Source organism: Bradysia coprophila, assembly GCF_014529535.1.
Source record: "Bradysia coprophila strain Holo2 chromosome X unlocalized genomic scaffold, BU_Bcop_v1 contig_58, whole genome shotgun sequence".
NCBI classification, from domain to species: Eukaryota; Metazoa; Arthropoda; class Insecta; order Diptera; family Sciaridae; genus Bradysia; species Bradysia coprophila.
Window position 1 is genome coordinate 17,192 of NW_023503351.1, and position 27,975 is coordinate 45,166.

Consider the following 27,975-nt stretch of genomic DNA (forward strand, 5'->3'; position numbering starts at 1 on the left):
GACAATTCCAGAGCAATTTTTGCTACTCATTCGACGGGCAATTTATCACATCGTCTATCTCATGACAAAAAGGCGCAAACTTTAAAACAAATTCAAATTTCATAATGTTCCATCGGATGCGCCTGTTTGTGTTGAATCAACACTGTTGATATAGAAGAAATGGGAATCAACACTACGACACGAACGTATCTGTATGGAATAGTAACGTCGACATCTCATTTGCTGCTTTACCATGAATTGGATTGTAATTGTCGGTTCTTAAAATTCTCTCCGTGTAATAACATTAAAAATTCCGAAAAGCATTTCAAACTTGAAATGTTTTTGCCCTTGTCATTTATCCAACATTTTTGCATAAATAAATTCTGGACTGAACAGAAACTTAGCGAAATGGTAAAATTGTTGATTAAATTAAATTGGGTTGTGACCAATCAATCATGATTTAAAAATTAAATTAAAATTAATGTGCTATGAGTGTTATATTTGTGAAGTTAGCAATCATTTCGGAGTGGAGAGGGCGGCGGGAGGAGAAGGGGGAAAAGGTGTGTTTGATTTTTCTGTGTAATTATAGATAAAAATTAACCTCTGCGCTCAAAAGATTTACGATTAATTTTTCGGTATTGAAATGGAAAAACAAATATTATCTCAAATTTCCATTAAGTTATGTCTATAAAATGTTCCATTTATAGACAAGTCTACAGACATTATCTACAGTATTATTTCGAACTACTATTATTAATAGATTATTATGCAGCAATAATTTAGTAACATTCACATTTCAATTTTTCATTTCATTCAACTTAGTTTTATAGTTTTTTTTTCCTTTTTTAATTATTATTAATAACTGTTTGAATACAATGTAGCTAAAAATATAAAAAAAACAACAAAAATCCATACAAAGAGATTATATGTTATACAATACGTTGCTGCTGCTTTTTTGCAGCAAGAGAATGTATCACTTAGTGCTGCTATAGAAAACACATTTTATCGACAGGAAAATTTGTTGATTGGGAAAGGGGGCACATGTTATGTTTAGCGCATCACAAGCTGGACATCGGACATTTCAGTACTTGTTCGAAAAAAATGTGTTCAAATGAGTCTAAAATCCATTTTTAATTTTTTTTTCCAGTCGAAAAGATGTGTGATATAATTTTGTTATAATTTCCTTAGTTTTTTTCGAAATGGAGAAAATTTAACAAAATTGATGGAGAAATGGAAAAAATTCAAAAAGTTCGGAATTTGTGAAAACAGAGGAACATTTTCAATGTGGAAACAGGATGACCACTTCTCAGTTTATAACTTGACACCAGCCCATTCCAATGAGCTGTCTCCACAAAATTCTACTAATTCATGGTTGTCAAGTTGAAAAATACTGTCAGATACGTTGTTAGGTACTGGAACTCAGTTTTTTGATACCAACCTCTTAGTTCAAAATTTTAGAATCCGAGAAGGCAACCGGCCGTCAAGTTACTTAAGCATTTTGATTTGATGTAATGTTCTACTGACTGTGAATACCTAAAGGTAACTTCTGAGACCAAATAATAAAACAAATAATATTCAGTATTGAATGCATATACCCACACCCCTACAACACTTGACATTCAAAGCTTTCTTGAACTGTGTGTTAAGATTTCGAGACCAATAAAGTCATGCCAACCGTAAACTTCGTATCGTATTTAATTTACATTTTCCCAATTTGTTACCCAGAAAAAATTCTTTTACCCGAATCCAATTTTCTTCGCCCCCAACTACATCATCATCATCGTCGTCGATAAAATGTGTCCCTAATTTAGCACCTATGCAGCTGTCATTTATGTACTTAACTTTTAGAACTACAAAATTATCAACGAACGTAAAATAAAAACGTACATTCACTCACTTAGAGATTAGCTGCATGACCAGTGATTTATTGAAGAAGTTCTAGACAAGAAAAAAGTTTAAAGAAAGAAGTAGAAAAAAACAAAAAGAAAATATGAAAACTTTTCGAAATAAAAATAAAAAAACGAAAAGAATATAAACCAACCATCATACAGTTTTACCTTTTCCTACATTTATAACTTCGAATAAAAATGATTGTTGTATTTCTTCTTCTTCTTTTTGTTATACGTTTATTTAAAATCTTAAAACTAACTTTTTCCTTATAAATATTTATGCTACGAGTAAATAAAAATAATAAATATTTACATACTTACAGTCACACTACAAAATAAGTTTTTGTTTTATGATAAATATTCCTTTCACATAAAAATGACTATAACATTAATGATGATTAATGATGTAATCAAACTATTGCTGAAAAGTCTGCATGATGAACTTCTCACTGAAATAAAGATAGAGAAAAGGATTTGAACACAAAAAAAAAGTTTTCAAAGTTAAGCTTTGCGTTATGAGAGAAGGAGGGAGCGAGAGAGAATGGGTAGTGCTGCACGTTCTAGAATGGCTTTGTAGACGGTATAAAGTTTTAAGTGAAAAAAAATGAAATCAAAAATTCAAAAGTAAATGAAATGGTTATCTGAATGGGAATTCACTTTATTCATCATTCAGATACTTTTTCCGCTGTTTTGAATAGAAAAAACAGGAAGACAGAGAGAAGAAGAAAAAAAAAACTTAGTTATCGAGTGACAAATGCAGCACTGGCAGGGTTAATAAAATTTCCACAATTAGTGATGCCTTCATACCATAACATTTGCACTGTGCACTCAACAAGAGACACGCTGGTAGAAGATTAATTGAAGTGATACCGAGTCAAGACAATGTCAAATCAGATCTATATTCCGCCGTTTCCTCCGAAGAGAAAGAAGTGTCTGAGTATTGATTCAACCTTGTAAACACAGATAAAATACGAATTTTCGGATTTTGACACAAGGCGCGAAAAGTTGAAAATGTGTGGAAAATGAATTTGAAAATCTATGAAGCGTACTCTGTGAATAAACCCGTAAACCGTCTGCTTTGAAAGAGGGTTGTTGACATGAAAGAAAGTTGTCTCTGGAATAATGTGTATATGTTCCGTAAACGTTTTGAAAAGAACTCCCGACTTACCCAATAATTCAGCCTGTCTGTTTTCCAAAGTTTGCGGTCGCCTCTGAACTATACTTTCCTTTCCGTTTTGCCATAGCACCGGCGATACGCTTGCAACGCATTTAATGCGCATTTCACCATTTTTAAAATGACGTCCGTCTACTACCAATTGGAGGCCAAGTATTTTCGTCAACAAGCCATGCTGATGAGTTATCACCGGATAATGGACTAACAAGTCCTCTGTCACCTAAACATTGAAAGAGATAAATGGAAAAATTAAAATTTATATATCGCCGGGAATGTGTATGCGCTCATAACTCTTGATGCCAATTTTTTTTTTCATATACCACACTCAAGATAATGAATAAATTCCAACGAAGAATATTACTTTTTTCCGCGTTTATGAAATCCAAAAGCATCCCGGAATAGCAATGGAACGCTAATGGATTTTTATAACGTAATCAATTTCGGCGAAAAAAAAGGGAAAACTAAAAATAAAATTATTATAATGAATCTGGAAAATAGAGCGCACATAACTCTGTCGCCATAATTTTCAATGAAACATTTTGGAACATTGAACATTCTACAATAATGATGTCGTTAATCTTTCCGGGGAGGTGTTTATAGCGCGCGATTTGAGCTCGTAGCACATAAAAAGGGGTTTGATTAAATGACCCTGGATGGCCCCGGATGCTAATTAGAAATATGGTGAATTTGGTTAAATTAAAACCGGTTAAATTTTTTTTTGTTTTTACCTTCCCCAATATAATGTGAGCTTTAATAAAATAATAAAAAAACATCGCGTGAGAATTGATGAAGATAAAAAATGGGTTAAATGAAATGGAAATAATTTTATTTGATATTTGAGGGGGGGAGGGTTGTTTTATTAACATTACAAACATATACATAATTCAGTAAGACATTAGGTACATGAAATATTAATAATTATGAGAATGTGTGTGTGAGTACGCGTAAATATTTGTTGCTGCTTTTGCATGAAGAATTATAAAGTCATTATATCCATTTGGTATTTGGTAAGTTCTGTTTCATTTCACGAAAGAGCAGAGAACAGAACCATGGAATAAATAATTTGACCTTTAATGCGATGACTAAGCTTTAAGATATTTTGTTTTTTAATTGAAAACATTCGCTTCATTTCATTTCTCTTCGAACAATTAATAAAATAACAAATTTCTAGCTCAACAATTTTTTTCATTCTGTTCGCTTCTTTCTTTCATTCGGAATACAATGGCTACGAGCAGAAGAATTCTTAATTTTAAATTACTGCGCGGTACATTTGTTAAGTCAGTGTGGGTGTTGCAGTAAACAGTAAACATACCTTACCGTGATTTTTTTTTTCGTCGAAAATTAATTTCAAAATCTTGTGAAAATACAAAGTTAAGGTGAAAACTTTTCCAACAACATTTGTAAAATGTATACGTAGGTTGAAGGTTTGAGTATCCCAACTTTTGGTGAGAATGAAAAATCTGTTTGCGAAAAAATGAAATGAAACGAAAGAAAAACGAACGAAACAAATATGACGTCTAACTTCTATACGATTGGTGTAAATTATAATAAAGTTAAGAAGACGACGAGTGCGGGCATTTAAAGCGGATGGTAGTCATGGGTATGGGTATTTTCAAAATCAAAATCCGCCCACTTGTCCACGTATGAATATGTAAACAATTGAAACAATCCGATTTGAGTTCACTATACAGTGAACGACATCTCAAATGTCTCACTGTCATTTTTTTCAGAGAATGTCATTGTGAATTTGCAATGACACAATAAAATTCTCAGAAAAATTTGACAATGAGACATTTGAGATGTCGTTCACTGTACAATCTAAATTATTATCGAAAATTGGAGCGAATTCAATCGTGAATCGTTCGGATAAATGGGTAGAGATCACAACTAAATGATTTCTTGTGCTGCCCACCAATCATCAATTATATGGCCAATGACATTGCATTATACGATCAAAGAGTTGTGTTGTGGAATGACGATCGTATCGCGTCCATTTATAATGTTCGAAGAATAGACCGCTGAAAACATTTTTTTTTTTGCGAAATCATAATCAGAGTAAGTGATTTTTTCAATTAATTAATTGAATCACTGACATTCTGAAGATGTTTTCTATTTCGTTCTTTGGATTGTATACGATTCCTCCGTTAGGTCGAAGCTCACAAGCAGCATTGCATTTACTTCTTCCTTTTATGTATTACTTACGTTGTATGTTTGTATGAACGATACATTTGATGTGCTTTATACTGTTGGGCTTGTTTGTTCAAAAATGTACTTTGAATGAATTGGTTCGAATCGTTGATATACCCTCCCTTTCATGAATAGTTATATAGATTTTATGGAATTCACATAGAAATTAACAAAGTTTCAATCATACTATGAAAGGAACATTGCACCAGAGTCGACTCACCACATATATCATAAATGAAATTGATTGGGCGAATTCATTTTAGAATTTCAACAACTTTACTAAATGAGTACATTGCAAATCAATACATACCGCATCATCGTTTATTAACCACTCTACTAGTGGTGCAGGATGGGCCTTGCCAGATGTGCAATTTAGATTCAAAACATCTCCAATTTGATATTGAATTTCTTCGCCTGTAATCTCGGGACCATCCTTAGGTAAGTCTGTAAGAGACATTGAAAAATCAATTATTAGATTAGCAAATCGCATTAAGTTCAGGCATTGTTTAGTATAATGGGTTCAATATTCCGATTTACAATTTTCTTGTTTCCTGTGCTCTTGTTGCATTTTTCTCAATTGAATGATGCAATTACAGATGTTCTAGCAAAAACATCAGCAATTTGGAAATACATGGAAATGACAGGGGAGGGAGGAGGTTCTCGAAATTCCTTATCTTTTGCTTTACATAATTTGTGCTTTTCTCCAAGTACTTTTCCACTTGATAGCCTCCTTCCTTGAGTTGCAGATCAAAGAATATAGAAGGCAGCGACACGTTGAGAGTAGTTTTTCTGGATCCATTGGTGTGATTACGAACCACTGCTGATCCTATCACTAGGAATTGTCCAGTGCCGTTGTTTCCATATGGACACTTTGGACAGGTGCCCATGGCGCTAAAAACCTATTCGCGGCAAGGACTGCACAAAAGACCTTTTTTTGCGTCACCTAAGCCATGTACATTAATTTAGCAACCAACATAAGAATCTGTCTTCATTAGATGGAAAGTGCTGTGATGACCTCTTATTAAAAATCAGTAAGCTCACCTGACAGTAGAAATATGACCAGGGAGTAATGATCAAAGGATTTGGTTTTCTGAGTCTCAAGAGGACATCTTCCAATACTCTAATCCAATCAAATCTACTGGATCTATTCCAGCGAATTCAGATTGCCACTTCCGTGCCCTAAATTATATAACAGAACAATTGGTTCAGATTGGTTCACCAATTTTTGTCACTGTCGCTGTTCAAACAATAATCGTACCCTTATCACTATCTGCTTTCAGTTAATCCCATCAGAATAAATAGAGAAAACGTAGCTTTCCAATCTCAGGCAACGGTCGCATCATTGCGTCGTAATTAGTTCAAATCAAATTAGCTAAACAATGTTTAGTAGACCATATGACAGGGCAATGAAAATTAACGGAACGAGGAAATGTGAAAGTAAATCACCTTCCAAATGAATGGTCATAAGTCAAAATAAAATAAAAATTTCTGACATACAATTATTATCAATAAATTAGCTAATCACGAAGCCCATTATTACACAATCAATTTCCTTAAATAATAAATTCAATGGAACAAAATGTTCACATAAATAAAGCGAAAATTAAAGAGCACGAACGAACGCAGAGAGGAAAAAAAAACTGTCCAATAATTATTATTTTTGCGTCCACAATCATAACTACGTTTTTATTTTATATAACCACCTACCTGATTTACAAAATTAATCATTCTTCAGGTCATTACATTTTAATTTTCCTAAATTTATATCACGCAAAAAATTAACCTTAACATAATACAACACGAAAAAGCAATTTATTATAATTGCACACCGAAAAAAAATACGAAGGAAGAAGATAAGAAATTTCGGGTAGTAGCCAAGATATCGCACTACATAAAGAAACAGAAAACATAAAAAAATTATTCTAGGGGGCGATTTCTTCAAATATAAATAATTTTTTTCTCTCTCTCCATTCCTTTCGTTTTATATACACCTCGGAATTTATTTATTTTTTTTTTACCTATCTCATGGTGTATTAAAAATAATTATGTTTCGTATTACTTAAGGAATTATGGTTGAAGAGAAATGTGTTATGTGCGTCCTGTATTTTATTCAGTGGATTAAATTATACATAGCGACGTTAAATGTGTGTATAAATATAAAAAAAAAATCTTTTGTTAAATTACTTTTTCGTATTGTGCCAAGTTGTGGCCAGCTACACACAACAAACAAACACACTCACACAAAAAATAAAATAAAACCAAAGATCTAGGACATCAGATAATGCTTTTCACCAAGATTTTTCGGTGTTCGAGCTTACGATCAAATAATGTGATAATACCTTCCCATGATGCCAGCGAATTATACGAAAATGTATATAATACCAGAAGGGTGTGAGTAAAATTGGTACATACGAAGGATACAAAAAAAAATATATCGCAAAATAAAATATATTTCGAAAAGACGAATATCGTTTATTCATGGAAACGGTTGGTTGATGTTTGCTCTCTTTTTCGGATGACATTCGAAACGTTTATTTAATCTGAAGGCTTTCGAATGAAAATTCAATTCGTAACAAATTAGAACGATAGTATGAGAACGGGTAAATACTGTCTAGAGTTCGAATGATTTCTTTCTGTCTTGCTTCTTCTTTTTTAAGTTGAGCTATCAACCCAACATTTTGAATTATTATGTACATTACAGTCAGAAAGAATTAAATCACATTTTTCAGATCATCTAAATATCCTTCCTTCATAATAGAGCATTAAAAATGAAAAAAGGAAAAAAAAGGTAACCGAAATGTTTCAATTTCCGAGGCAAAATATTATTTATATAATCAAATTCTACGTCAGGCCTGATAAAATTCCATGAAATTTTGACAAAATAATTTGAAATGTCTTGTCATTTATTTTGTTGTTGTTATCGCTTTGATTCAACAAGAAAAATGAATAGTTAGACAGTGTGGCCTATTAGCAATGATTTAATAGAGTATAGATTGGCCCTTTGTAGAACATTTTTTTTATTAAATTGAAGCCAAAGTAACATTAACTTATTTCAGTAATTAAGCCGAGATCAGATGTGTAGAACCACCTAAATTAGGTTCATATACCCCAAATATACATTAATCAATATTCACTTCAAAAAAACATCTTAGTTTATTCCTAGATATCAGTCGAGTACCATAAAAGTACCATAAATTTTACACTGAGCTTTTGCTTCACTTTTAAATGTATGAAATTCCGGTCTACTACATGTTTATGTCATTGCCTATTAGTTATCTTTAATTTTTCCTACAACGACTGATAAGCTGCTTTGTCACGGCAGCTACTTAAGTTTCGGCCAATAGTGACCATCATCAACTGCCGTAATTTGCATAAGAAACTTAGTAAAAATTTAAAACACTAAGATTCTTATGCAAATTACGGCAGTCAAGTCAACGTCTCCTCAGAGCTCTGTCGTCTTTAATTTGTATCAATAAATAATTATTTTCTCAGCTCAGTGACGAGAAGCAAGACTAAAAACGGATCATACGATGAGGTGAAATATATAAACCGGGTATCTGTGTTACATCCCCAATAGTGTACAGCCTTGACATAACCTTCCCATCAAAATAAAATTGTCCAAACAGGAATGTAATCTACTATTACCACACCAAATTTTCACCGGAATATCATTTTACAATTCATGTTACCTTCGCTCAAAAGAACTGTCTGCAGAAGGCTTTTTTTCAATACCGTATCAATAAAACCAGAATTATATAGAGATTTAGGTCGACAAACTCGAACTGAAATGTAAGCTATACCGTAACGTCACACTCAGCTTTTACTCAGCATTCTCCACGCAGAATGCCCCGAAAAAAATGAATTTTTTTTATACCAACATCGAAAGTTGACACTTTTGCCCCGCATGTGAGGAGCAAAAGTAAAAAATGCATCCCGCATTTTGAGGGGCGAACGTAATAACTTTCGTCCCTTGTTTACAAAATTTGACAAACTTTGCTGTAAGTATCAACTTTCGATGTTGGTATAAAAAAATAGTATGAACGACTCGGGACAAAAGTAAATAAATGCAGGCCTTCGGCGCGGGCAGCAATTTTTGCACTGGGCTACATTTTTTTGTCATTCAATGTTCTATTTGTTCATGTTTTGTCTAATGATTATTCGGGTGAAAAAATTCACTCGCTGCGCTCTGGCTGCGAGACTTTGCTCTTGCTGGAATGTCTTATTTCCTCTCTACGTAAACAATTTTTTTAACAATTAACAAATTAGAAATATTGTCGCCTTTTGTGAATGATTAAAATCTTGGTATAATTGTTTCTCTCTTGCAAAGATATTTCAGTCTTTATTGTATCGTCCATATCAGCAATGGTTTCTTTTGCAACAACGACGTTACAATATCGATATATGCTCAATGCTCAAAAGACCATATACGTTACATATTCGTAGCTGTATTAAAAATTCTCAAAAGTACTAATTCACTAAATGACTTTACTTTAACACATCTACATCAAAAAAAATTAATTAAACCAAACCAATCGTATACCAACATGGAACTGTATACAACTGATTTTATTCACAAACTTTATTGACACATGTTCGATTGAAAAACTAAACTGATGGATTTTGACGTATCCTATGTCAACCCAATTCGATTAGAGACGAGTGTGTTAAAAAAGAGCGCGTGGACCTGTTTTTGCGAAATGTTAATCAATAAAAGAGTATCAATTACACATAAATCACACATAGTTAGTTGAAAATTTCAATACAACATTGAAACAGGTCGAATACGCGGTACTTCTACTGTCTTCTGAAGTCGTATCCTTTCAATTGACAATAATTGTTCATACTAACCAACGGTAATAGTTCCTAGAACTTTTCGGTTTACATTTGATTTAAATGTGTTCGTTTGAAAAGTATGTCACGCATGACGCGTGCGAAAGAGATGCAAGCTAGGGTTGAAAATGCAATAGAAAAAGATTCAAATAGTCACCACGCGTGACATACCGGCCCGTTGAAAATAGTTATTTGTGCATCTGTTTTGGACGATTTATTTTAGGCAATTTCGTGAGTACATACGAAAATGCCTAAAATCAATCGTGCAAAACAGATACTCAAAAAAATAGTAGTTTATTACGTTGGATGCTGCGAAAGTAATTCATTACATGACCTAACAGTTTTGTGACAAAAATCAAACTTACAAGTTTTTTGAGCAACAGACTCCGGTAAGCGTCTTTTCGACAAGTGAGCCGAAGGCAAACGACACAACTGCAATTGTCAAAAACAGTATCCGAAGCAGGTTGCTCAAAAAACAAGAATGAGCTTACGAGTATCACAAAGTTGTTTTTCGACTGAATTAGCAGCAGCAGCCAATGTATTCTGACTTATTGTCTGCCCCATGCGAATGTATCAAAACGTACGCCTATCACACACAAAGAAATGTATCTCAAAAGTAAGTCTTCAAGATGACTAAAATTTCTCGAACGACAATAATTTCTCCAACACCAAAACCACCATCAATGTCGTTTCTTCAATAATTGTTAAATGACACACACAAGCCTAAAATTTACAATATGATTTGTATACTCATCTTATTTGGTAATAGACCCCCCCCCCATCCCACATTCGAACGAATGAATATATACTTATTTGTACAGTCACATTCTTTTTGTGTCTATTGTTTCTTCAAATCCATCGAGCATAGCCGGGAGGAAAATGAATTTTCATTCTCTTTCGATGCTAAATGAGTACGGTAACGAATAAGATAATGATGACAGATGTGTCAAGTGACTTGAACTCACTAAAAGGGTCCAAACTCAAGTTGTTGAATTTGTAATTATTTATCCTTTTGAACTGAAATTTATACCTAAGTTACACATAAATTTGGATATATCTATATAAACGAGTTGGTATCGTTTAGATTTTAGAGAAATTTCAACATTCCATTACTCTTCTTGTCAGTTTATTGAAACTAAAAGGTATAAAACAATCAATTTATTTATTAACAGTCATTTGAAGGAAAACACTGTTGATATATTGTATTAAATGAGAGTCTTATCAAAGAAGAAAGAAAGAAAGAAACTTTTGTCATTAAATGTGGATTTGATGCAATCAATTTGTTACGTTTAAGAATACGTTCTCGTGGAGAAAATGAGTTTTCTTCGCTGTGTTCATCAACACGACGACAGTACAATTAGTAGACATTTTGGTTTACAAATTTGAATTAAATGAAATCATTTTCCAATTTCCAAATTCAATCCGATAAACTATTGAATACTAAGTCAGACAGAGTATTTGAAAGTTTAATCTTATTACTAGCTCCGGCAAACCTGTGATTAAAATAAAGTTTTTGAACTTATGCTAGTCCAAATTGTGAAATACAGTGAAATATCAAGAAGAGAATGTATATAATACAGATGGATGGTTGACCGTATAATTAATGGATATAACGCATAGTTTTTTGGCTTTGACCTGTGAACTGAGAAATTTGCCAGTTTTATACCAAGCTTACAGATAGGAAAGTCAGTCAAGCGATTTAGTAATAAATTGTATTGCCTGCCCCATGCGTAAGTTGACCATAATACAGCAGTTTGCCCCATGCGTAAGCTCATCGTTACATATCAGTTTGCCCCTACGAAAATGATGTATTTACATGCAGAATATTTTCCCTTGAAAGGGTTGGAGGGATTCTTTTTAAAAACGGTCTACCGAAATCGGACGAATTTTCCAGTGGACTTTTTTATATGTGCCTAGAAAGGTATTCGACTCTAGAAGTCAAAACCACTTTCAAAAAAATTCTTCGAAGTTTGTCTGGCTGGTGAAAGGTGATCAAAAACCGAAAACTTGCACTTTTCTTACAAACATTTCTCCAGTTACGCGAGCCGTACAGGGTCCGAAACGTAAAATCATGTTCTTTGACAACATCATCAGTCGTCGTGTAGATCGAGGTATAGATCAGGTGAAAATCGAAAACCTGATTTGTCATTGGCTTGATTTTAATTTGACGTAACCTATATATTGATCTATTCCGGTTCTTACTGTGACTTTGCCTAACGACGAATGCTGTATTTCGACGCATTCAAAAAATCTTACCGCTATTTGAGATTAGCGGCTAGAGTAGGAATTTCTTTCCTCGATAAACAAATAGGATGCAAAGAGACGAAAAGTCGGTAAAGTTATCCCATTTTTGTCCCCGTAGCATGTGAAACAACTCTGATGGAGCTCGATTTTCTCTACGTATTTTATTTTCCTCGAGAAACCGTACGAAACAAACTTAATTACTGAATTATTTTCGTAAATAAAACCCAAAATTTCATGATATAAATATCGGCAAAACTGTCGATTCGATCAGCGGCACACCAATCTACATTCACAATACATTTCCAGCAATTATACCGACTCTATACGAACCGTTTGAGGTGCTGTAACGGAACACATTGTTCAAGTTACACCAATAAATTTTCTTATAAATCTTATCTGCCAACGTATATATCTCCCAGTCATGTTCCCAGTACATTTTGTCCTAAATAATTTCTTTTTTATTCTTCGAGGACAACACATAATTTTCTTCCAATATTGTCAATTACGATAGCGATAAGTCAAATGTTAATGGTGCTGTTAATGGTCGCTTATGGTAAGATAGATAACTTCACTCATGTCAAATGTTTCGAAATTAAGCTCTAATATGTGATATCAATTCCTTATATCGTGGGTATGTTGGATATAAATACAGACGAATAAAGATAACACCATTTCAGATATTATGGGTTTGTATACTTTAGTAGAAAATGTTGTTAAAATTTTATCGAATAAAAAATAAAGAAGAGAAGAAGTAGAAATGCTTTCCCACTTTTCCTTGTGTTGTTGTGTTGTTAACTGCTGAAGTGGAAAAGTTTCAATAATCGATTCAAAAAAGGGTATAGCAACTGTTTGAAAATGTTTTACGGTTAGAGTGGGATACAATATTAGTTGTCTGTTTTAGTAGAAACTTTTCAGAGGTATTCATGTATTGTATAGCTGCATATATGTATACCAGTATACCATGTAATAAGTGTATATAGCAGCGGAATGAAATTTATTCCATTGAAAAACATAATAGAAGAGAAATTGCACTTTCACGCTTGTTTACGCTAGTCTAGTTCCCTGTACGTATACGCGCTCTCTATGGGTATAACTTAGAAAACTTTGTTCTAACACTGAACGGTAGATCATAGGTATCATTGATTGATCGTACAAAGCGTTGGGAAGTTCTTTCATAAACCAGCGTTTAAAGTATGCTAAAGCAATACTAGCAGCAGTTTGAGACACACTCACACAGCAATGCACTTATGTTACCACATGAACACCTGATGGAAGTTTATGCAAAAGAAAACCACCAACAATTCTTTAACTGTCGACAATCGCGCCTGTACTATCAAGATGTTTTAATCGTTACGCTTTCGCTTCACCGGATCAACATACAATTCTGGTATATAAGCACCGAAAGCTCAAACGTTTCTGCTTTTATGGATTGACAAAAAAAAAACGTATTTTGTGTGTTCAGAGAAATGATATCGTTTCTTGCAGAGCCAGAGCGTGAGCTGCCGTTATCATTATTCTCTGCGTGTATGTTATGTGACGATTGTTCCACTAATCTTTAGAAATTTCGAATTGTTACGTTACAATCATTGAATCGTTGAAGTGAAACAACTTGGGTTCATGCAGAAGAAAAGTTTAAAACAATTCTAAAGATACCTTCCAGGAAAGTTGTGGATCGATACGGAAGGCAACACAATATAGCTGGTACTATTTGCACCCAAATACAGGAGATACATTGGAAGACTTAATTTGGGAACTCCAAAATTGAGGGTGAATAGTATCAGCTGTCTTGTCTGACTGCTTAAATCCAAGTGCAAATGTCGATACATTTGTGTACCATAAGCATCGGCGTTGTTGGTCAAAATTAACATTTGATTGGAATCGTGAATTTGTAAATGCGATTTTACCAATATTTTTACAGCTCCAAGAACGTTCAATTGAATACATTTTTCGTTGCAGCGTTCGTACAGAAAATATCACTTCAATTAATATGAATTGAACTATTTGACTGAAAATAATTTATAGAATACATCGGCCTGAACATTGTTTCTGGAATGATTTCCATATTCAAAATTGGAATTCAAGAGTGAAGTGAAAGTTGTGTGATGCGATTTAACAAAGAATAAATTGAAATTCTAAATTTCTACCATGTTGCAGGTAGTGTTTTTCATAACAAAAGAAATCGAACTGTTTTGAATATTACATATTCAAATCCATTGGAAACAAATATCAGTTGTATCTTTGGACTATCCAAATGACAATTATAAATGATTGCCTCGAACACTGACGAAAAAGAGTTGGAAATCTCACATGTAGCGAATAAATTTGTCTCCGCCACCATAATAGAGAATATTTTTTTGATAAAACTGTAGTATACTCAAAGGGATCCCTAGGCGACTAGGTAAATCCCACAAAATATTTTCTTGAATTGTTCCACATTTTCCTAGATATTCGCAAAAAAGAATTCAAGGAGGTGCGGGAAATTATTAAAAAAGCTAGCCTTTCGTTTATTTTTCGTAAAATGATTGTAATTTATGTCATTTACACGATTAACTATAATGCAGAGTGACATGAATTTTTATAGCTTTCTATTTCATTACATTTTCCAGAGATAGGCTGAAATTGTTTAAACAAACGCTACGAAGAGTATGTCACCATACCGCTATGGAATTTAAGAGGTTTTCGTCCAATCAACCATAATTATTGATTAATTCCAACACAATTCCCCGTAGAATTTGTAATTTTATCAAAGTTCTTCAGTTTGTTAGTTCTTGACAAGATATTTCTAGTGAGCACCTATGATGTGAGCTATATCAAATAAAACTGTTAGATTTTTTCCACGTTTGCTTTCAGTTTGATAGATTTTGACGTTACCTTTCCATAGTGCCCACAGGAAGTTCATGAAATTGAAATCCTAGATTAAATGTTGCTTAATTTTGTTTCTTTTCTACCAACTTTAATGATTTTCCAGATCTTTTACTTGTGTTGTTTTCCGATCTCCTTAAGTTTTAATATTGTATTTCGCGCGACGTTGTTAATGGGATGATGAATAAAGGCCTTCATTAAAATATACGGTTTGATTGGACTGGGACCAAGCCTTTCCCCTATATGTAGAGATTCGACTACTTTTCGATGAAATTTGAGGAAAATTGGGTAAAATTTAGTGGTTTTATCACTTTTTAGATTTTTTTAAAATTATATACAACTTTTTGAACTTCATTCTATGTCCTACATCTCGTCGAGATCTTTCAAATCCCTATTTAATAAAATTGGACCACTTTTAGATGAAAAGTGAGGAAATTTATACCAATTTTAGCGTTTTTTTGCTTTCTGTAGCGCTGTAGCGCAACAAAACTAGTCAAATTTTATACTATTTCCTAAAACTTGTCGAGACCTTTCTACCGAGCTGTCGCACGTCAAAATCAATTAAAATTTCAATACTTTTTTAAGGAAGTGAAAACGTTGATTTTAGGAAATATCATAGGGAATTTCATAGGAAATTTCCTATGAAATTTTCCTTCCCAACTTCCTACACCTAACTTTGTTTCTTCATATCTTCGGATAGAGTGTTCCAAATTCCATCATATTTTATCCTATTTCCTAGTACTCGATATAACTAAGAAATAAGATGAAATTTGACATTGGTAAGTTGCGTGATGACACCGTAAATTTCCTCCAAACTATGTCCATTTTCCAGACAAATCCTTATGACAGAAATTACAATAATTTTACGAAAATAGTAGAAAAGTAAACGAAAGGCCAGCTTTTTTAATAATCGCACCTCCCGGGAAAATTTGGGAAAATATGGAAAAATGTTTTACCAAAAATAATCCCTCCAAAAAATACATCTGTTTCATATGTTGTAAATTACTCGGCGAAGGGCCTAATATTGAGAAATATTTCACTAAAATTCACTAAACGATTCATTTAAAAAGTTAATCAATGCGACTTAATCGTCGACTAAAAGATTTAAATGGACTAAAGCCAATGACCCATGCCCATGCCAACCAAAAAGAAGTGTTGATATGGCTCATTAGAACCATTTCACTAGAATGCACCAAGTACTGTCAACACTGATTGATTGATTGGATAATAACAGGTTTGGTCTGAATTAGCAATCTTAACGTGACTTCCGAACCATACCGCGAAGTATTCGAATAAAGTTTGGCTATTCATTGTTATTCCGACTAAATGTACGCTAGAATATGACGTCATCCGAATCATTTAAATTTTGACCCAAATTTTAAAGTTTAAATGAACTTTATGCCACGAAAGAATCGGTAGAAAAATTGTCTGACACGGCATTAGAAGCCGAATTATTTTGGTGTTAGGCTCTAGAACATAACCACTGGGCCATCCCGTCTGACAAAAGATCATATCAGCCCAATAACAATTAAATGTTTTCAGCCGTAAGGGTAACAAATACGGTAGTTTCACTTCAAAATTGCATTGCATTCGGTCTCAGTGTCCATCCTCAATAATGGCACTCTAGGTAGTAATAAATTCGATAGAAAACAATAACCGCTTTATATTCACTCAATTAACTTATAATGTCGACTCTTCAGCTTTATCACAACTCGCCTAATACAATAAATGTATGTTACATAATACAATGGACAAATAAAATAAAGTGCCTGTCTGAAACACAACTGCTCTATATTTAAAGCAAATTGAATGGTCAAACACTGGCAAGTGTAAGTATATGAGCTCGATTATGTTTGTGTTATTGCTCTGAAGCGATTAGCATTATCGTTATTATTCAAATGAAATGAGGCGGCCTGCATTAAGTAAAATTCGATTTTAGGACAGTTTTTGGAGTCGATTTTATTCGACTTTTACGGTGTTTTGAGTATAACCAAGTTCACAGTGAATAGTCAATAGTTACACTACTGTTTGTCGTCAATTTTGACTCTCAAGCGAGGAAAATCGACTCGGGGAAAATTATGTTACTGCATTTACTAGAAAGCATCGAAAAGTCGATTGAGAGTGACGCAAAATGCCATGGTCAGGAATATGTTAATAATTTTGCTAAGACACAATAAAACAAATTTACTGCTGTTTCGGAACGAACGCAACGGAAACGACTGAAGATGGCTAGACCACGCTAGTCTGAGACCGCTGTTGTTGTTCGAGGTCGAAACAGTTTATTTGTCTGTACGTTAGCTGCACGCAATCCATGGGTAAGGGAAGAGCGATAGCTCTGTTTGCTGTTGTTTTGTTGGATTTTATTAAATTGATGTTTTTAGGCATTCCGAACGTCCTGTAAAAGGACGCATCGTTTTGTTACTACACAGGATCTTCAATCAACAATAAAATTGAGCAATTTTGTTTCAATGTCTAGTTAAGGCTTTCCAAAAAATTCAACAAAGGAGTTTGCATTTTTGGTTTTTCAATAAACGAGTGTGCAGGAGTTAGCCTAATAGCCTTGCGCTGTGGGTGAGCTCTAGTGTTGCATTTGGTCCGTTGCCAAATTGCAACGTATAAAAAACTAGGTACTGCCCAAGTAGCATTTCAGAAAAAATAACTTATTCGTTAGAATAACGTTGTAGCAACGTTGTCACAACGGTTTTGCAACCGTTGTTGCCCGGTTATAGTTTAACCTAGGTCAATTAACCGTTGGATAACAGTTAAACAACGAAAAAGTTAAAAATTTAAGGTAGAGCAACTATAATTTTTAACTTTTTCGTTGTTTAACGGTTATCCAACGGTTAATTGACGTAGGTTAAACTATAACCGGGCAACAACTGTTGCACAACCGTTGTGGCAACGTTGCTACAACGTTATTTTAACGAATAAGTTATTTTTTCTGAAATGCTACTTGGGTGCCCCCTATCTGAGTGTCAATCCAAAATCTTTGATTTCATGGAGCGAATACCATAATTGAAATGGAACTGGGCAGCACATATTGTGAGAATGCTGGTTGAGCGTTGGACCGTGAACGGTGGATACCATGAATAACACGACCACCTGTCAAGAAGACAGCAGGCAAAAATTGGCAAAAAGTGACAGCGAACTATGCGAAATGAAAGGAAATGGGGGAGGCCTACAGTGGGCTGAGAAAGAAGAAGATAATTTACCCCGAGTCATTTTCCTCTGGAAATTCTATTAGTGTTTCCTCGGTGGACTAGACTTTCACCGTATCGACTATGTTAGCTCAAAATTTTGACCTGGCAACCCTTTTTTTTGCCTTACTGTGATAATATCCATGGTGCCATATAATGAAATTAATTGAAAACCATATCAGACGTCAACGGCAGAGTCTAAAAATGAAAGTCTCCCTATGCTATGCACACAATTAACCTCCAGCAATAACGATTCATATCATGCGAAAAATTCATAAAATAAACAGGACACGTTTTTTCGTGTCTAATAAATGTTATTCGAATTAAATAATACAATTCCGCAACAAATTAAAATATATTTTTAATGTTCGCTCACTTTTGGGTTGTAACCGCAAATTAAAAGAGAAATTATTGTGAACAAAAAAATATTTATTTAAATTGTGCGGATGCACCATTAACGTTTTAAAATAATACTTTTTTATTCGCGGCAACATAGTTTACCTGATGGTGAAATTTGCAAAACTTTTTTTTTGTTAAATAAAAAAATTCTTCAACTTTCTGTATCCCAACATTTTAACAGTTAGCTTCGGTATAATTGCTCATTTATTTAGCAGAGAGAAAACTAAAATAAACGAGGTCATAATTAGCAAGTCTATTAGGTCAGTGCAGCCGTTTTTTTTAGACTACACTATTTATTTAACACTATTATTTCGGGTTTGAAAATGAGGATGAAGTTATTTATTTTACTGTCGGCATTTTTTTTTTATTTCTGAACTCATTGCGAACAATGTAATGAGTATGGCGAACATAGAAAAAAATAATAATTTGGGTTTCACCCACTTTGCCTCAGATATGTATGGTATATACATCCTGTGTGGTCTTCGTGGTCTGCCACACATGGCCTGTTATCGTAAAAACGGCTTCGCGATGTTTCATAAATTTTTGCAAATTTTCTCGTGTTTTTCATAACTTTTTAGAATGTTGATTACAGTATCTTGCTACAATTTGATACTTCCAGCTCATATTAAAGCTCTGATCAGTTTCAGATCGACCTGATTTAGTGCAGGTTTACATGAACCCAAATTTAATATTTCAGGTTCATCCTGGACCTGACCTGATTCGATTAATAATTTCTTTCTTCAGATTCGGGGCAAACTGAAAATTTCAGCTTAGCCTGAACCTGACCTGAACATACCAGACCTGAAAGAAGAATTTCGGGTTCTGAACGTGAATTGTTATAAATCGTGTCTTTCCATATCAGCATTAGCTCGTACGTTAAAATCCAGGTCCTATTTTTCCATATTTACCTTGAATTCGGGAAAAAAAGTGGTTTCTTTAGTTCTGAACATATTAGAGGTTTTTTAGAGTTTTAAAAGTCATCGATGCTCCCAGTCATTTTGGCACAAAATTTGAAAATCCCTAATTCGAATTGTGCGCCAAAATATCATACACCGCAGTGCCTATATTCGCGAAAATATTTTCACGAATTTTCTCAAATTTTCTCAAATTTTCGCAATTTTCGCAAATTTTCGTGAATTTTCCGGAAAAGTTTTTTGATCACTTTATTGACTGGGAACGTCAATGACTTTTAAAACTCTGATAAATCTAAAATTGTGCTTTGTAGAGATGAGCAAACTATGTGGAAAATGTTTTCCCAAAAAATAGTACCTGGTAATGACACTACAAAATACGATAATGACAAACACCTACTTTTGGGTAGCATCATTGGTAAGCACGAGCCAGAAATCAAAGGTTACGAATTCAGGCACTGGTATTTAAGAAATCTTTAATTCGTAATGTTTATCGATTTGAATTTTCGTTAAGGTACTTTACTTATGCTATACGTGCCTGAAGTATTCTCAAAAAAATCATTCCGCGTACACTTTGATACTTACTTTCTACCTACAACACGTATAGTTTGCTGCTGTAACGTACGATTCGTTGAACAGTTTGTCAAAATGTCATTGAAATTCTCTGACCGAAAAAGGTAATCTTTGTGATATGTTCAAGAGCTCTAAATCTCTAAGAGCCCATTAAAATGCCGAATCATTGAGTAACCGAATTTTTATCTCACACTTGTAATAAAATGGTGCCAGTATATCATTATACGGAAATTGTGATGCATGCATTAAAGCGGACATCATGACTCACATACCAACGCTACACGCTCTATAAATATTCTGAAAACGTTTTTCAAAAAATGTTCAACTGGCGAGATCTAAGCGATATTCCTGAGATATAATGTACATGTGTATTGTACATAACATAATATAAGGTACACCATTCGTTCGACTACAAACCCTTAAAATGTAAATGTAAATTTAAATACAACCACTGTTGGTGGGCAAACGAAATTTACACTTCAAATATTGGATGTCGTTGAGTTGTTGTTGTCAAGATTGTTGTTGTTGAAGAAACTTTGAATAATCTTACCGATTTGTTTTAAGGGTAAATAATTTCGCTGTCGAATTGCTGAACAAACATTCAATTTTAACTCAATTCTCTTAATGTTGTTGAAAATTCTAACATTTATTAAAGTTCAATGTTTTGCACATCGAACACAATTTAACACTCTCAGACACACACCCACACACAGCCATACAATTCGCAATTCTAAAATTTCAAACGGAAAATTGGTAAACTCAGAATATATACAGGAGAAATGCCGAAATTTAAGTACAATCGGGGATGGATAGGATACTTGAAAAACACTTACATATTACTTCCATCCTTCCTTCACCTTCCGCAGACGAGAAATTCGGTGCTTCTGCAGATACCTCACATCTATACAATCCACTTGATTTAAGTGTTACTCGTTTCAGCTTAACCTTAACGTTATTTGATGCTTCGTGCTGTAAATGTTAAAACGAAATTTTGAATTAATACATCGTCAAACGTTAATATGTAACCGTACTTTTTATCACCCGAAAATGAATGTACGGCACACATCATACACACACCCAATAATTATATGTCTAAACAGAACTTTAGACATTAACGGCGTACTATACACAACATATATATACTCACATCAACTTTGATGCCATCTACTCTATAACTATGTTGTGGTGGATTAGCTTTCGGTACGTATCTGTAGAATTCTTCATTATCTTTGTACCATTTGACTGAATAAAGTGTCTCGCCCTCGTCACTTTGTTCATTGCTGTCATACGGAAAATGATATTTGGAAGATTTGCTGTGTCTATTGTCGCTGTTATTTAACTCATATTGGCATTCAAGCATTGCAAAATTGCCATGTAGTTCGTACGCGGGCACCACAACTTTCACAAGTCGTACGCTGATGGCTTCTGTGGAGTGTTCCAAAAATTAATTTATTGTTAATGAGAAAATAAATATTCGAGAATTTATTCTGTGATTTACATAACATAAATCATGTTTATTTACATACTAATCGTTATACTTGGATATTCCATGAATGTATGTATGTATATGCTATGCTATGCATACCATATACTAAGTCAAAATGAAAATATTATATGAGTGAGAGAGGGCGTAAAATTAATTGCATGAATTTTAAACAGTTCGGGGAATTCAACCTGAAAGGATTTGATTGAAAATCATATTTAAAGTTCAAAAGTAATTTCAAACTGTCGAACAACTCTATATAATACCCCTATCGCGCTCCGCCACCCCACTTTCCACATCACATCCACTTTCCATTGATGTGACACCCACATTTCCTTGATATTGTACTTACTGCCTATATATTTTATTGTCTGTTCGAGTTAACATTTATATTTTATACTCAATTTTATTGTCAGTTTTGGTGTGATACAATCGTTCACGATTGTAGATACGTGCAGTGTTTGCGTTTGTTGTATGCCATATATATATAAAAAGCAATGGTACAAAGTGTTTCAATTTTCAATTGATTATGGAATGTGGAAAGCGATTGTAAAAGGAAATAACAAACGAAAATTACGTTCAGTATACAACTAAGCCGGCTAAAGTCAATAAAGAACTGAACAAATAATTACCGTTACTCGTCTCTACAAAAAAAAAATAGTTTGCGTGTCCGCAACCGCAATCTAATACAATGAGGTACATAAATAATATATCAATATTAATTATACATAAAACGTAAATAAATATTCATTGTAATCGGGAATGTAATGTACATTATGGTAGATTCTCTTCCCCGAGGTACCGCGTTGAGTGTCGGCAGTCGCGTTCTATTAATGTATAAATATACCAATATGAGGCTAGTGGGCTAGCATATTTATCATTGCAATATTTAAATGTTGCAACAATTGTAAAATGTGACAAATTCAGATACAAAGAATGGGGTACAAAAAACCCCACCAGTTGTACATCATTAAAATGCGACAGGACCCGGAAAGCACAGTTCAATATGAAGATGAATAAATAGTGTAGGGGCCATTTCCATTTTCATTTTTTTGTGTCGTACACAAACGACGTCACACCATAAGAGGAGATGGGGTGTACAGGAAGATGCGAGGGTTCTAACAAATTATATGCGACGACGAAATTTCAATAAAATAGCGGTTCGACGGAGTTTTTAGGAATTTTGAAATTAATAAATTTTTTAAAAATTCCTAATAAATGTAAAAGAATCTTCCAGAATTTTAGGTTAAAAAACACACGAGCAACTTTGCGTTCGACAATTAGTCAAGAAACAGCAACATTTTTTATATTTTTAATCGATGTAGCTCATAATACTAAACGAAAAATTGTTCTACGACATGTCTCAAAAATGTATATTTTTTATAATGCTCATAAAGTGGCTAAATTGCTGCCTCACCGATGCATTTTTTCACATTTACTTGAAATATAATTTTTATTCTGTAGTAGACATGCTCAAGATGAGGAAGATTAAAGATATTGGACCTTTACATTATGGGAAATTATATTCGACCAATATTTTTTGATCGACGACCATTGGAATTTTTCCTTTTACAAATATTTTAATTCTCGCTACCGTTATTATCATCAAATTGGTACCAATTAGATGGAAATATTGGTAAATGGAATTATTTTTAACGCTCAACCCAAAACTAATAACGTTCGATTATTACCATCCTTTACATTGTCCTCTAAAAATAACGGTACATTTTCAAGAGCAATCCTATTTTATGAGCTATTTTTTGCTCATATAATAATGATAAGTAGCTTCGAATAAAAATAGAAAAAAATTGTTTCCTGACTAATTATGCTGCGTTTTACATTGTTTAGCCTCAGGGACTAACCTAAGGAACATCGTGGGTGGGAATTTTCCCACCCGCGCCTTTTGAATTCCCATCCACGAATTCAATTTTGACCACACTATAAATTTTTACAAAAACGTAAAAAGTACTTTTGATTTTATTCCAAGTTTTGTGGCAGCGAAACCATGTCCTCAGCATTGACAAGAAAATTAACCATCTGAACATATTGATCAAAGCTCAATTTAAATTCTTCAATAAGGAAAGGTGGAACGACCGACTTTCACAGTTGAAAAATTACTCTAACCAACTGTGGAAAATTACTAGGCTGGTTAGCAATTGCAAAAGCAGTCTTCATTCCTTAAGGATACATCAGGTGCTAGCAACTACAGACCAATTAGCCTGCCAAACTCCATCAGCAAAATCTTAGGTAATCATATCCAACAAGCTCTAAATAAGAAAAACTCTGCAGGATTGTTCACATTTGACATAGAGAAGGCCTCTGATAGTGCATGGCATAAGAGTCTAATACACAAAATGTTCCTTCGAAAGTTTCCTTTCTATCTTATTAAAATTGTTCAATCATTTCCACAAAAACGGTCTTTGTACCAAATTGTCAGAAATCTAGGATATCTAGCTCATATCCTAGCAGTAGTCCCACAAGGAAGCGTGCTGAGTGCTACCCTTTATTACATATTCACTTCAGATTTGATTGTAACGTAAGTCACGTTCTTTGTGAAAAGATGATTACTGCAAATCTGTTTTGCCAAATGGCAAAATTATCAAGAAATTGCATGCCATTGGTAAGATCTCAAATTATTCTGCAAAATAGGAAATCAAATTAAATGACAACAAAACAAACGCGGGCTTTTTCACCAGAAGAAGGGCTCAGAAGTGGAAGGAAAATGTGTTTCAAATCTCCCTAGGAAAAATTCGACTTTTTTTAATCATTGTTTTTGGCGCCTCTAAGTAAGAATTAGGAAGTCATTTTTGCGCCTTTTCGTCGAAATCCCACCCACGGGAAAATCCTTACGTTAGTCCCTGTTTAGCCTGTGGTGAATATCGAATTACAAAATTATCGATCCTATCAATGCAAAATTGCTCGTGTATTTTCCGCCTCAAAGAATTTGTAGGAATCTTTAAGAACTTCTGAGAATTAATTCTTGAAAATGAATAAAATTTCAAATATTTTCATAATTTTTTTCAGATTTTTTTTTTGTAATTGCTTAGAATTTAAGAATTTAAATTCAGAATAATAAGCGCTGTCCTTATGGAGGAAGGTGGGTTAGACAAAACCGTACTGTCATACATGTTAAATTAATAGAAATGTGCGCTCTGAAACTTGTATTTGAATGGATCCCTGTTACAGATGAGCTGAATATGGCGCCCTTATTTGGCGAGTCAATTATAAACGGCAATACTCGGCAGACCCTTTTGTTATTTAAATATCTTACGATGCATTGATGCATGTACCTGTTCAATGGACAGGCTGAAAACTGTCTTTGTAATTTTCATTCTAACCTACTAATTTTGTTTGTGTCGATTGGTAACAGCTCCCTTATTCAGATAAGAGTGGTGTGTAGAATGTGAGGAAGAGTTTATTGCTCATAACCACAGCGATGGTATTTGTGTCAAGCTTTAATTGAAATCTACTCAGGACCTTAAACGTATACCAGGAATTTAGTCGTATTCTAGCTAGATCACACGTGCCAGTGATCGAAAAGAATGTAGGATCCAAAATAGAAGAAACTGAAATAAGAGTACTGTGAGGATGCCACCTTCCAGTTTGTGTGTTCGCAGTCACAATTTAGTAGAATTTAAAATTCCAGACAGTTACAATTCTTTATGATTTCCCATCCCCTAGCAACCGAAGTTGTTTGTCCGCATAGTTAGAATTCGGTTTGCTTTAAAATTGCAAAGAATCAAGATTCCAACTGGTTTCTTCCCGCGAGTTAGGTGTTTTAAATTTGAAACTGTTTAAAATTGAGTAACAGGTGCGCTGGTTAGAATGTTCAAATTAATGCAGACCCATTCGAAATTAATGCTATTTTCAAAAGATAAAACTTCCACAATCTTTCAAACAAAAACAACTTAAAAGAGAAAAAACGAACGCTAAGTACTCTTCATAGTATCCAAATTCTGCGATTGGAAGCTTCGTTTTGTTCGCATCAGTTTTATTTTTACTCTCAAAACAACTTCTGTATAAAGTCGTAAATTTTGTGTGATAGCAAAGAATGCCTCCCAGAAGAGATAAGTTTTTTTTGCTGCATCTACACATCCATACAAAAGCGTTTTATTATCGGCCACCATGTCGATATAATGTGTATGTCATTCGTATTTCATTTTACCGGGTCTATACCTGTAAATTATTTGTGGAACAAATATAGGTATCGTGAAATATTTTGTAAATGCGTTCTATATTTCAGTGTAAAACAACTTTTTTTTTCGACGGAAACTTTACTTCTATTCCCCCCCAAAGCCGACAAAACATACATTGTTGTTATACCTTTTATGCATGCTCGTAACTAACTAACCATAGCGAGTCTTTTGTATATGAACATATACACTAGACACACTACACATATTTATAAACTTATTATTACAGCCTAACATGTTCAATAATAAATAAGCAAGGCACCCCCTTATTATAGACGATATACACTGGTGTTTTTTCCCCGTTTAAAGAAAAATCAATTAAAAACTTGAACCAAACTATTGAATAGGTAAACATTTAATGAATGGGATTTATTCAATTGAATATATTAATTTCGAAAATGTTCCGCATTTTCATTAAAAATAGAAGAATAGGTTTTCGACAGAAAATATGCGTCCAAGGATTTTTGCATATTATTGAGGGATCATAACAGAAATATTATAAGGTTAAGGGATTAATGAACGAAAGGGTGGCAATAATGAGCAACGAGCATTTTTTTATTTGAAGATATATAATGAAGACGAAGTTTTTTTTCTTTCTTCTTCTTCTTTTCTTTAATTAATTCACTCGAATATTATTCGGTATTTGTATTATTTCAATTTTCAAAAGTCGTAATTAAAAATAAGCTGTTAAAGCTTAATTAAATGTAAAAGGGCAATGTTGAAAATGGGTAGTTTAATTGATACAAGGGTATACCCGTCTGAGTTATTAAACATTAAATTAAAAGCAGCGATAAACGCTGAAAATTAAAATTATCGATTCAAATATTTAATTACAGCAGCTGCAAAGGAAATTGATGGCCATCGAGCGGAGGAACTTTCTTGAATACCAAGAAATGAAAGAATTGTACTAACCGTATGGCATGGTATCACAGTCCCAAATGCGATTGATGAGTTACCACGGGCTGGGACACTCTATGATTAGCAGCATTTAAAAAATTAAGAATAGCGTGAATAGTGTCAGACCCGTGTGAGTTACGGAATGATAGGAACTGTTTTTCTGTTGTTGTCGTTGTCAGACAGGCTGAGCTTGTAGCCATGAATTGATCCGTACAGATTGGTCATCAAATCGATTTTTGAAACTTTGAGCGGCCCAAAACAGTCAGCGGTCCAGTTCGTCGCTTTCTTTTTGAATCTTATAACTTAAAAGCTCATTTAAAAGATTTGAACGGGTTTATGTTTCATAGCACTTTATCTATGTTGCTAATGAAAAAAAAACTCTAAAGGCACTTAAAGTAACGCCCAATAACTTAATTCATATATGGCATGGCGTCACTGCCATTTTGTTACGAAATCGCAGCTTCTCATATTTTACAAATGAAAGTTTTGCTCGTTTAACCATTCCTTTTCAACTTTTAGGTGAACAAAGCATTCCCTTCCGGGAAGGATGGCTAAACTTGAACCGACTCACGTTTAGTATAAGTTAAAAATTAATCATGCCTGAATATGTTTGATTGGAGAGACATCGGCGGACAACCACAGCAAAAACCAACGATTTCGCTGTAGCTGTTTTGAAGACAAGTATCGACCGCCAGATCTAGCGAGTTATTTCAACAAATAGTGTGAGTGAAAGACCATTTTGATACGCAATTTTCAGCACCAGTGTCTTTTACAGTGCCTTCTAGCACACGTAAAAACAACTCCATTCGATGCTCATATCCGTAACGGCGGGCAGTCAATTAGTTGATCTAAATATAAGTCTATTTATGTCATTGCCTTTAGCCGATTTAAACGGATTTGGAGTATTTCCTTTTGCAGATTTATTTTTAGAGAAATTTGACTCCTATGACTTCACAGAAGTGTATGGTTATCCTTCATCTCGTATACCAAATGCCACAAAAATTAAGTCTACTCTAGATTATAATTTACATATCAAGGCAAACCGAGAATCGAAACACAATCAGTGTCCATGACCTTATTGGATGGTATTTTTTAAGCTAATGTGTCGTTGTCAGAGAATTCCATCAATCGATTTTAGACACGAGTGTGCTGTGTGC

General features: G+C 33.8%; 1 protein-coding gene across 1 annotated transcript in view; it reads right to left on the minus strand.

The window, feature by feature from the left end:
• Nucleotides 1–1,186: 1,186 nt before the first annotated feature.
• The window catches only part of LOC119070229, a 55,628-nt gene continuing 28,839 nt past the window's right edge, over nucleotides 1,187–27,975 (minus strand). The window contains exons 3-7 of the mRNA XM_037174497.1: nucleotides 21,393–21,670; nucleotides 21,079–21,214; nucleotides 5,540–5,673; nucleotides 3,037–3,262; nucleotides 1,187–2,317 (exon numbers count right to left, since the gene is read on the minus strand). Coding sequence (XP_037030392.1) covers nucleotides 2,235–2,317; nucleotides 3,037–3,262; nucleotides 5,540–5,673; nucleotides 21,079–21,214; nucleotides 21,393–21,670 — 857 coding nt within the window. The 3' untranslated portion in view covers nucleotides 1,187–2,234. The remainder of the gene's footprint in view (nucleotides 2,318–3,036; nucleotides 3,263–5,539; nucleotides 5,674–21,078; nucleotides 21,215–21,392; nucleotides 21,671–27,975) is intronic.